The sequence below is a fragment of the Dama dama genome, chromosome 22 (genome assembly GCF_033118175.1).
Source record: "Dama dama isolate Ldn47 chromosome 22, ASM3311817v1, whole genome shotgun sequence".
NCBI classification, from domain to species: Eukaryota; Metazoa; Chordata; class Mammalia; order Artiodactyla; family Cervidae; genus Dama; species Dama dama.
Genome location: NC_083702.1, coordinates 12,477,206 through 12,489,445, shown reverse-complemented (window position 1 = coordinate 12,489,445; position 12,240 = coordinate 12,477,206). Strand labels below are relative to the sequence as shown.

Here is a 12,240-nt window from a genome sequence, read left to right as displayed (position 1 = left end):
TCCCCTCCCTCCTCCATTTTCCTCTAACAAGTCTGTTTTGCCTTTTCTGATGGATTTTACAAAGAGAGATTTTTGCTCAGTGTTTGTCTTCGTAAATTCTCATTGCTGCTGCTGCTCTCAAAAGGATTGTGTAAATGAGGTGGGTAAGAATTTCCAATATATACCAAAGGTGTGTTGTGATATTTATGTGTGGAAGGTTTCATTTAAAGTATTGGGATTGTTAGTTCAGAATGCTTTTCAAAATAGTTCTGCAATTTAGTTAACTTACGCAGCATTTTCTATGAGGAGGAAGGAGACTTTTCTCAATTCTGAGTGGTTAGGAAAATTTTTACTCTTAGGAAGAGAAAAATGTTACCCTGACACACTGCAGCTTAAGTTTTTAAGAATTCAAGTGCTGACAGTTTTTAAGAGCTAGAAGACTGAACCGGAGGATACTACATTATGACTCACTTTTATTTTTTATTATGACTCACTTTTATTTTTCCAGCAGATTAGCTGCAAACTATGAGTATATAGAATTGACAGAAAACTCAGTCTGTGAGATGCATATATGTTTGGAGTTTTTCTTAGTTTAAATAAAGCAACATATTTTATAAAGATTTATGTCAGTTTTTTTTTTAAGTATCAACTCTGATGTACCCTTGGAGAATCACAACTATTGTTTTTTTCTTTTTGTTCTCCATTTAAGATTGCATAAAAGTCACCTTTTTTGTTTCGTTTATGAGAATATATAATTTTAATCCCAGAGGTGTCTTAAATGGATATACATTAGCTGTTGAAGAAGTACTTTTGTGTAACGCAGAATAACAAGATGTTGTTTCATGTCAAAGAAACATTTTACGGCACTTCTGCCTGAAGAGAGGTCTTGTGAATCACAGCAGTGAGGAAGAGTGTTTCTGGAGTTGGCAGGTTGCTGACTCTGGAAGGGTGAAGGGACAAGGCGCCAGTCTTTAACTTAGGTTTTCTTATGTGTAAAACATTAGCCCAATTTATCTTCCTTAGTACTCTTTTATGTTTTGTGTTCTTGAACCTCATTCAGAATAGATGAGCAAAACTTTGCTTCTGCTGTTCAAAACAGGAGTGAAAAAAGACTGTGTGGGGTAAATCAGAGAGTATAGAAAAGAGGTGTCATTTGAAGGATTTTTAGACTCTTCATCATCTTTTTTGAAATAAACAAATTCAAGGAAAAGAGATGAAATATCATGAAAACATTTTCTTATTGTTCTGTTTGGTGCTTAAATGATGTTTTAGAGTAATCTTAAATCAACTTTTTAATTTAAAAATTTATCAATTATTAAAAAAACAGTTCTCGTAGAACAAGAAGCTTCTGAGTATGATACGTCTTATGTATTGAAACATGTGTTTGTTGATTTTAAGTGGCTTTCCATCAGGTGCCCCAGATGACTTCAGTAGGTCACATTCCAGGTCATTGATGTTTTATGCTTATTTTTACTTTTTTTTTTTGGTTACTTTTAATATACAATTCCTGTATATCCTTGCTTCTTTCCAAATGATTCAGAATACCTCTGTTTGATAGTTTGATAAGATATGTGGATAATCCTGGCTTCTTGATGCTTGGTGAAATTTCTTGTCTTTCTCCTTGTCTCAGTGGGTGGTGTTTAAATACCAGCCGCTGGGCTGTCTCTTGCACTGGCTGTCTCGGCGCCTGCGGTGCTCTCTAAGGCGGCAGTAGCAGCTGAACCTGGCGGTGGTGGTTGCAGTTGTACAGCGCCGGTGCAGAGTTTTCTGCACTTGAATCTTGGCTATACGTTGAGAAAGAGCTTACCCTGGTAGAGTCAGTGTGTTATATGATGCATAGTTGCTGGTTTTGCAACTGTGATCTGGAATCTTGATTGTTCAACTAGCTTTTCTACCTGTAAATAGAAATTCCTGTTTGTGAATGTGTTTGTCTGCATAGGTTGGATTAACAAGAGGATTGTTTTTAAGGATAAGCAAAGCTGAAAGCATGTTCACTGTGGATCTTGGTGATTATTTTTCAAAGAGAATTTTATGCTTTCTTTTTAACTCTAAGCCTTATTACCATTGGTGATTACTTTTGAAGTCAAAGGTGCCTTAGGTCAGCAAACTTAATAGTTCAAAGAGCTTTCAACCTGGACAGTCACATATGAGTCTAGTTCCCATGAATATAGTTAAACAGGTATTATCCCCCTTTGCTAGACAGGGAAATGAAGCTCAGAACTGCTTCTGCTTGTCCAGGTTGCACTGAATTCAAGTCTTATGCTCCATCCTTTCATCTTTCCAGTATGCCTGTGCTAAATTGAAATGGAGAAGTCTTAATATAGTCAGTATATGTGTGATTTATTAACTCAATATGTAGAGTTGCCAGAAGGTCAGACTCATTCCTCTAAAATGTGTGTGTTTATGAACGTGGGAACATGTTTTCTAATCCTATTCTGTAGCCTCTTTAGCTTCTTTCCTGTACGTTTGAAGTGTCCTTACATGAAAGGCCAGCTGTGTACTAGTGTCTAATTTTACCAAAGAACAATCTTTCAGATAGTTTTCTGCCAATAGTGAATGTTCTAGGAACTTATACAGTGTCTTATTTTATTTTTTTTAAGTATTTTAGACTGTTCTTCCCATTATATTTGTAAATGGCATCTTAAAAGTTTGCTTTTATACTTTTACATGTTTATTGTAAAAATTAAAAGCAAATATAAAAATCTCCAGTGTTTCTGCTACCAGAGAACTTTTAGTGAGCATCATCCTTTTTTAAAAAAAACAAAAAACAGTTCCTGTTTTCTTTAGCTTTAATTTAAAATACCATGCCATACCATACCAGCTTGCTCAATTAAAGCAGGCTTTTCCTTCAGTGACATTGTTTTTTGTTTTTATTAGAATGATTATGTGACGACAAGGACTGGTTGAGAAGACTTAGCTAGACTTGAAAAATAAGAAGATTGAGGAAAAATTCAAATAATATGTATTGTCACCGAGACATTGGGTGATTATTTCTAGTCCCTGTCTCCTTCTCGCTGTGTGTTAGGTGGTCATAGACTTACCTTGCCTCTTGGAAAGTATATCGTGTTGCTACTTCAGCTCAGTCTGTGTGACTTAAAAGAGGCAGGAATAGATAATGAGATGTTCTTCTCCACACCATCTCTCAGACAGGAGTAGATTGTTATTCTTCTATCTTGTATACATTTTCTACACACTGCTGAAATTTTCATTTGCAAAGAATTTACCTTTTGTGAAAATTCTAAAATATTACAATGGTGCTGTTTTATGTAATAGTGATGTTAAATTTTTTTCTGAAATTAATTGGAAAGTTTGTCTTTCAGATGTATCTGATATGTTATTTGTCATTTTATGTTTTCGTATATACAAGACAGTTTGCTCTTCAGTTACCATGCCAAACCAGTCTAAATTCTTCACTTCTTACTGAGTTTGTTAAGGAGTACTATATTGATAGAATACCTGCCAGACTAAGCATGTGAATTCATGCCCACACATGGGTCCTCTGTTCAAAAGAGTTGCATGTTACGTTGATTAATGTGTTAGGGAACAAGGTTGAACAGAAGATCTAACCAGTTAGAACTTTGGGCTTTGTTTTAGCCAAAATTTCCATTACCTGAAACACAGCAAAAGATGCTAACGATATCCTCCTTTTATCACTAACAGTGTGGTGGCCATGGAAGTAAGTGACTCCGCTGTCTTAACTATTCCCTATTGTTACCTTGTAGGGGCTAAATAGCTACTACCAGCTCTGACCCTGCATGAACTAGATCCTGCAGGCAAACCAGGAAAAAGCCAGGATGGTGAGAAGGCAGTTGAGTAGAACCTTAGGAGGCAAGTTCAAATTCAAGTTCAAAGTCCCTGCCTTCATTAATGTGTTCCTGTTGCTATTTTTATGATTTTCAGGGAGTGAAGCCAGCCAGTTTTGACAAAGTAGCAATTCCAGAAGTGAAGGAAATTATTGAAGGATGCATACGGCAAAACAAAGATGAAAGGTAAGTTGCCTCTTTTGACCTGGATATTGCTTAAACAAAAACTTCAAGTATAATATGCTCTGAATAGAACCCTCAACCTAAGGTGTATGTAATACTTTACTTGTGCTTAGTTTCTCTGTTTATGTCATTTAATATCTTTGAAAGTGAACTTCTGTCCACTGGAGGTAGTATTCAGATTTAGTATACTGAAATATTGTAAAAGTGTGGTTTGGTAGACTTTGAATAATCCAAAACCACCTTAAATGTAGCTGCTGCATTCAGTAAGGGCTACTTATACCATCTACCTGATTTGTAAAACTCACTAGGTTCTATCCTGACACAACAGATCTCTTCCTTAGCTGTTTACCAGTTGAATTCTAAAGATGAAGTAAAATTTTTGGCTCTTTAAAATCAACTCAGCTATGCAGGTATTGATTTACTGTTGCTATGCCAGAATTGAAGAAGAGCAAAATGTCAAAATTCCTTTGAGTAAGAAGAGACAACTTCACCCAGAGCTTGGGAGGAGATCTGGCTTAGTCATTATGCTAACAGAGGGCTTTTCTCAGAGGAGTGGCAAGTATCTGATCTGCCATATAGCTGATTCATCACCCGTTAGGCATGGCAAAGGTCCAGTGTCTGTTTTTGAAAAATAATCTACCTTCACCATCCCCCGTCACCATCCACAGAAGAAAAAGTAGACCCACTAGTACAAAGTGTAAATTGAACATAATCTACCTCTTGAAGAATATGAGTGATCGGGTATTTCAGCCAAATTAAAGAATTCCATATCTTCTCTTCTCCAGTCTCATATTCTTTTCATAACTTTGTTATTTGGAAGAGCTTAAGATCTTGATCTTTAAAGCTTTTTAGTAGAAATTTAGTTTGGGTTTCTGTTTTTATATACACTGATTGAAAAAGAGACGCCTTAATCTCTTTAAGAACATTTTTTAAAAAAACTATAAAGGAATATTTGTCTCCAGTCGTAGAATGTGGTACTCTTGATTCTTGTCTTGATGGAACAGTTTACTAGATTACTGGTATTTTGAGAGCATTTATCTAGAGAAAACTGTTCCATAATCAGACTTCTGCTTGCCTAGTACACTAGGTGCTGAACCAAGAATTGAGAGGATTTATTGTGTAAAGAAAAATTGCTATATTAGAAGGTAATGTACTATAGAAATAAAAAGGTTTTTGAGTTTTGATTCCATGATTTATGACTTTTATAATTGAGCAAGATGGTCAGTCTCTCTGAGAATCCATCCATTTCCTGCTGATCAGGAAATGGTATCTCATTGGATACCAGAAATCAGATGAGATCATACATACAAGAATTTGGTTAACTATTAATATAAGCACTATATAAACACATTTAAAAGTATCACTTCCAGGGAGAGTAGCACTGACATGTATACACTACCATGTGTGAAATAGGTACCTAGGAGGAAGCTGCTGTGTGGCACAGGGAATTCAGCTGGGTTCTCTGTGATGACCTGGAGGGGCGGGAGGCTCAAGAGGGAAGGGGCCGCACGTGTACATGCAGCTGGTTCCCTTTGTTGTGCAACAGAAACTAGCACAACGTTTTAAAGCAATTATACTCCAGTAATAAAAAGTATCACTTTCAGCCCTTATTCATAATTGAGATTGTTTTGATGTTCCATAACTTGAATAAAACTATAATCACTGCTTAAATGAAGCAGTGTAGAGATGAATTAGAAAATTCCTGTTCTTCTTTTTGCAGTCCTTTTTCATTATTCTAAACATAACATACTTGAGAAGTATCTTTTAAATCTAATGGCATTTTGTTTTTTGTTTCTTTCCCTTCTCTTTTGAAGATACTCTATCAAAGACCTTTTGAACCATGCCTTCTTCCAGGAGGAAACAGGGGTACGGGTAGAATTAGCAGAAGAAGATGATGGAGAAAAGATAGCCATTAAATTATGGCTACGTATTGAAGATATTAAGAAACTAAAGGGGAAATACAAAGACAATGAAGCTATCGAGTTTTCCTTTGACTTGGAGAAAGATGTGCCAGAAGACGTTGCTCAAGAAATGGTAAATTAGCACTGATCAAGCCATTTAAATTTTATGTTGATTTATGTACGTTGATACTGTTGATATACATTGATACTGTTGAGCAGAAAAGCAGTTTATGAAGCAGTGTGTATGACATACTCTATTGATATAAAATTCCATTAATGGTCCCAAGATTTATTCTTATTTTAGAAGACATGTATATGCATAGATATGTATAGTGATAGATGGATGGACAGGCAGGCAGGCAGGCAGATATACAGAGAAGGAATGAACTGGAGGACATTTTGAAGTCATTTTCAAAGTCTGTAGGGTTGACTGACCTCTAATTAGTGTAACCTATTTAGTTAGAATGAAAAATTGTTTCTACATACTGATACATTAGCCTTTGGTCAGTCATCTGGGTAATAAACCCAATAATCAGTTCACACATTGTTTTTACTTTAAAGGAAATTTTCAGGATCGCTCGTTAGTAGGCAGCTTTTGGCCAGTCGTTTTCAAGGAAACACTTCTCCAAGCTTAGGCTTTTCATGGTGCCTTAATAGCCATTTACTGTGCAGAGATGGAGACGGTCTCTGCCCGAATGTATCAGAGCCATTCAGTACTTATATTTGAGAAGGGTTCAGCATGAGAGAGGTACTTATTTTTAACTGTCAGGTTTTTATATTATTTGAGTTTTTATTTTTAACCTTCACATATTTACCACAGTTGTTTTGTTTGGTTAAGTGGTTGTCTAATGAAAAGACGGTAAAGCGTCGGCCCACAGTGTGGGAGACCTGGGTTCGATCCCTGTAACAGGAAGATCCCCTGGAGAAGGAAATGGCAACCCACTCCAGTACTCTTGCCTAGAAAATTCCATGGATGGAGGAGCCTGGTGGGCTACTTTACTTTCTTTTCTTTTCTTTCTTTCTAGTGAAGAGAAGTAAAAGCAATACAGGTTCATATTGACGGTTACATGTGAGTGGGAAATTGAGTATAATAAAATAAGCCTTTTGGTTTTACCACTTGGATGCTTAGGTTCCCTATTGATTTGTTATAATTAGTGAAAGTACATGTACTTCATGAGTTCGTATAAAGATAATAGCATCCACCCCATGAGTATCTGCAAAAATGGTGGGCAAGTGCGTAGTGCAGACCAGTAGTTTCACTGTTCGGTTAAGGTCAGTCCTCGGACAGTTCTTTCTTCCTCTCCTTCTCTGTTTTTCTTTCTCCAAAGACTATTGTTTGTGTTTGGTTTGTTTTCTTTCGCTATCCTGCTGTTTCCTGATGTACCCTTTCATCCTGTAGGTAGATTCTGGGTATGTCTGTGAAGGTGACCACAAGACCATGGCAAAAGCCATCAAAGATAGAGTATCGTTAATTAAGAGAAAACGAGAACAGCGTCAATTAGTGCGGGAGGAGCAAGAAAAAAGGAAGCAGGAGGAGAGCAGCCTCAAGCAGCAGGTCGAGCAGCAGCCCAGCACCTCCCAGGCCGGAGTCCAACAGCCCCCTGCCACCAGCACTGGCGGACCCGCTCCCTCTGCTGTGTCTGCATCCGTCTCCACGCAGGTAGAGCCAGAAGAGCCTGAGGCCGACCAGCACCAGCAGCTGCAGTACCAGCAGCCTGGTGTGTCTGTGATATGTGAGTATCAGGGGCCCAGGGAGGTTGCTAGGCACGCTCTTAGCTGATGCTCTGTCTTCCTGGTCATCATTTTGCACTGGCCTCTTGGTTTTGAATTGTGAATCTAACATATAAATAAGAGGTTTGAAATGTTTGCTGTCTCCTTTTCCTTTTGGTTCTTATGTTCACAGCTAATAGCATAGAAGAATGGGACAGTGAGGAAATGGGATTAGGATGTGAGAAATTCTGCAGGTTCCAGCATCTTGGATGTTCTATTTGTAGATTCCTACCTTTTACAGTTTCTTAAATTAATAGGGAAATGTGACAAGTTTATCTTAGCTACTTAATATTGAACCTGTTAATCTGGTTCAGCTCTTTTAGCAAAGCTGAATAACATATAAATTAGAAATTAATGAGGCCACTAGTTACTAATTGAGCCATCTTAATAGAGCCCACTGGTCTCCATGGTTAAGACTTTGGAAGCTGTGTCAAACTTCAGGCCTATTAACAACTTTCTGTTTTATTCCCCCTTGTTCATTGGGTGGTAAATTCTGTGATGGCCAGGGGATTTTTTTTTTTTTTTAAGATGAAACTTTTCTATATGGATTCGTCAGTTAAACATAGAAATCTGCTTAGTAAAACTAGTCGTTCTTTATTTAGTTCAGGTCTGTGCAAAGATAAGACCAATTAACTCTAAAATCAGGGGTTTGTGATGGGAAAATATGAATCTCCTTTTCATGATTTGTCTCTCTGTCTTGTATTTTGGCAACTTCTCCTTCAGCTGACGGGACAGTTGACAGTGGTCAAGGGTCTTCTGTCTTCACGGAATCTCGAGTGAGCAGCCAACAGACAGTTTCGTACGGGTCCCAGCATGAGCAGGCACCTTCCACTGGCGCCCCCCCAGGGCACACAGCATCTGTTGTCCAAGCGCAGGCTCAGCCCCATGCAGTATATCCACCCTCAAGTTTGGTGAGTAACTGTGCAAGAGCGCGCACGCCTGTAACATGCTCAGGGCACACTCTGCCACTGAATGAGTGACAGCACGAGTCCAGAGTGAAAAGTGCAAGTGGTGCCTTTCCAGAGGAGGCAGGTTGTTTATTATAGAGCCATCAGAGTGGTTCAGGCAGGGTGGGGTACATGCCTTACTCTGTGAAGACACTGTTCACAGGATTTAAACTCATCAGCGTTTGATTAAAGATAATGCTCTCTAGCACTTTAAAGTTGAAACTGTTCAAAGCAGTCTAAGTTAGACATACAAATGGTTTGGGAGTTGGGGGCAAGGAGAGTTTTTCAGAAGTTACTTGAAAGAATTACTAAACATTTTCTGTAAGACATCTTGTTGTATAAAACACAGGTAAGACCTTCAAACCATTATAGAATGCTGCATGTGAGTACACCAGAGAAAAGGAATGACCATTTAATTTAGCGCTTGTGTTTAATCATCAGTTGCTATGCGTGTTCTTGCCTTAAAGTCTGTGTTGGACACAAGTTCTTTCCCCAGTATATGTTCATTTGCTTCTTCCCTTTATTTTGGTATCTGTTTTATGACTGATTTATTTTCAGATTCAATTTGTAGCAATTATATCCTGATGTATATATTGTACATTTGTACCTATGCATATATACACATACACACACATATTATTACCCATGTTTTACATTAGCCACTCTTGCTTCTCATACAGAGAATGTTCAAATAGACCAGTAGATAATACCCCATTTCTTTGGTCAACCTTCCATGAAGTCTTCAGAAGTGAACAAGATGCATCTTCTGCCTCAGGACGGAATTGAGAATTACTGGTCACTACAGTGCTCTTGTTTAGTGAGATCTTTAGGCAGATAGCTTGCCCCTCTGTCTCAGAAACTTTGAATTTGTGGAACTCTTGTTCTTCATTGAATGAAACCCTTTCTCTGGTAAGAAAATACTTCTGCTTGTTCTGGTCTCTTATCCTACAGCTTGGAATAAAAGATGTTTGCTTGTTTTAGAGTCCATTAGTTAGTTCTGCATTGGCTACATGTTAAGATGAATGGCCACAGTTACAGAAAGAAAACTTCCAGTGTAATAGCAATCTACTTCTCTGACCTTTAAAATAAGTAGGTAGGGTAGAAGAGCTTTATACAGACTGTACAGGTGTATTTCTGTGATGTAACAAATATTATTTGTCAGCATTTCTTATCAGTTTCTACTCTTGTTGATTTCTTCTGGATCATCATAACTATAGATTTCTTAAAAACTTTTTAATCTCTTGGCTTCCCACATCACAGGATGTGAACTTTGGGTCTCTATTTTAGAAATGGAAAAGGACTGACCATTTATGAAGATGTTAAGTATTTGAGCCACAAATATAGCTATATTTATTAATGTTCTAAAAGCATACCATTAATTAAATGAAATGAAAAAAGGCAGACATTCTTGCCTTTTAATGATAATATTCTATGGAAGTATCATGAAGAATTACTAAATATTGAGGATTTTTCAAAGCTTTTATAATCAGTCCTTTCTAATTCCAGAAAGTATTTACCATGGCTTGCAATAGCATATCAATTGCAAGTAAAATTTAAAAATACAAGAGAAGCAAGAGTGGGGAAAAAATGTAATTAATTACACAGTTGACAGTTTCTAAAAGGAAACAATAGACATGCTCAGGACAGCCTTAGAGCTTTAGATTTGCTGCTTTGTGACTATACTGAAGCCTTTATATTAAGATGCTTTAAACTTTTAAACCAAAGTCAACTTTGTTGTGGCTGAAAAAAATTTAACGTTATTCTTTAGAGATTCACAGTTTAGATATTTTTCCATTGACTACTTTAGTAAAAATACAGAATATTTCCTGTATCTACTATGAATTATGTCTAGAAAACTAATGCTTTTCCTGGAATATGACTTTTAGCTTTATTGACAAAGATAGGCAAATGTGATAAACTATTCTATCAGCCAACAACTTTTTGTTTACTGCCTTCTAAAATAGGACTGAAAAATCCTGTATGTCTGAGGTTCCCAGAGCTCCAGAAGAGCAATTCAATCTTAAGATCTTCTGTATCTTATAATGTGCATTAAACTGATAGAACTTATTAACAAGTTTGCAGAGACTACAAGCCAGTATTCATCGTTTTCCCAGTCTGCTTTGCTGCCTCAGTCGGTCATTCTTATTCATACACTCATAACAGTTAATGTTATTTCAGAATGTTTAGGAAGGTACTTGATCATTATTTTGGTGGTTAATTTTTAAAAACCTGCACTTGACCAACAGTGTAGAGAGAATAGCATGGTCTGCCAAGTGCGCTTTGTGGAGTTCTGTCTCCTCAGAAAATGACTTTGTGGAATGGGGGGAGGATGGAACATTTCTTTATGTCAGCTGTGCCCTGTTACCATTGTACATTTTGTTTTGTTTTCAGAGTGCTGTGTTTTTCACGTGTGTGTTTGTTTTCTGTTTAGCCTCGTCGTGGCCGTAGCATGTCGGTTTGTGTCCCCCATCTTCCTGCTGTCCCCTCTCTGTCCCGCATCTCTCCCAGTGCTCCTTCCACCCCACCACCAGTGCTGTCCGCACCTCTTTCTCCTTCCCTCCTCCGGACTGCCCCCGAGGAAACTTTTGCCGAAAAGCTTTCTAAAGCATTGGAGAGGGTCCTGCCTATGTACTCTGCCTCTCAGCGCAAGTGCCGACGCTCCAGCCTGCCTTCCCTCTTTGTCAGTGCTGTATGTAACACCAACTTCCTGACAGATGAGCAGTTATCACCAATGAATACATCCAGGCATCAGGAGTTGTAATAATGATTAAAGAACAGGACTGAACTTAGTAATATAGTACGCTTTTAGGAAATAGGTTTTTCTTGTAATTTGTTTGTTGTAAGACTGTAATGGGGAGAAAAGCAAGGAGGTAATGAGAGAGAATGCTTATAACACCCTTGGCACATAGCAGTCTGTGAGCAGCAAAATTTAGCCTTTATTATAATCTCCTATCCCCACCAGTGTATTCAACTCCTTGCATTTTCATCTTAGCAAAGAGTATGTGTATTATTTAATTTAAAACTCGTTGGCTTTTTTGAAAGCAAACTTTCTCTTTATCAGAAGTTATCCAAATATGTTTTCACTTTGTTCTAGAGAGATACCAATAATACTGCTTGAGTCCATTTGTTCCCGTAGTCAGTGAGGAATAATTGAAGAGAGAAAGTTGCTTTTAATTTGTTACCTATTTAAAATGAGGGATCAACAACCTAAAAGGCCACATAATGTTCCCTCTTGGCAAAAATTTTTTTTTTTTTTTTTTAGATTGAATAGTGGACCTTGACTGTAATGCAATACATTAGGTGCACATAAAATACTTGCAGTTTGTCTTGGCCCCATTAATGTCTGTAGATGTGTTTATCTCTTAAGGTTATTTCAGACACTGTGGGACTTTGCTGCTGCTTTTCCAGATAGAGGATTTGGTTAGCATTCTGATCTAGGAATCCCAAAACTTCAGATTTGTACCTGGGAGAGTGATTAACTGTATAGTGTCTTGTGGCCTCGGGATACTGTTGAATAAACAACAGTAAACCAGAACATTCTGATTCAAAATAGAAACCTCCTTTTAACTGTTGTGAAGAAGTAACAGTGGAGCCGTTTTGCAATTTTGATAGGATCTTTCCTATTGAAAAAGTGAAACTGATCTACCCTTTAAAAAA

General features: G+C 37.5%; 1 protein-coding gene across 13 annotated transcripts in view; it reads left to right on the top strand.

The window, feature by feature from the left end:
• Positions 1 to 12,240, top strand: part of WNK1 (WNK lysine deficient protein kinase 1) — a 128,693-nt gene that overhangs the window by 78,830 nt on the left and 37,623 nt on the right. For all 13 annotated transcript variants that reach the window (XM_061124666.1, XM_061124656.1, XM_061124658.1 and 10 more), the window contains exons 5-8: positions 3,880 to 3,968; positions 5,780 to 5,999; positions 7,266 to 7,599; positions 8,360 to 8,547. In XM_061124666.1, the coding sequence (XP_060980649.1) occupies positions 3,880 to 3,968; positions 5,780 to 5,999; positions 7,266 to 7,599; positions 8,360 to 8,547 (831 nt within the window). The remainder of the gene's footprint in view (positions 1 to 3,879; positions 3,969 to 5,779; positions 6,000 to 7,265; positions 7,600 to 8,359; positions 8,548 to 12,240) is intronic.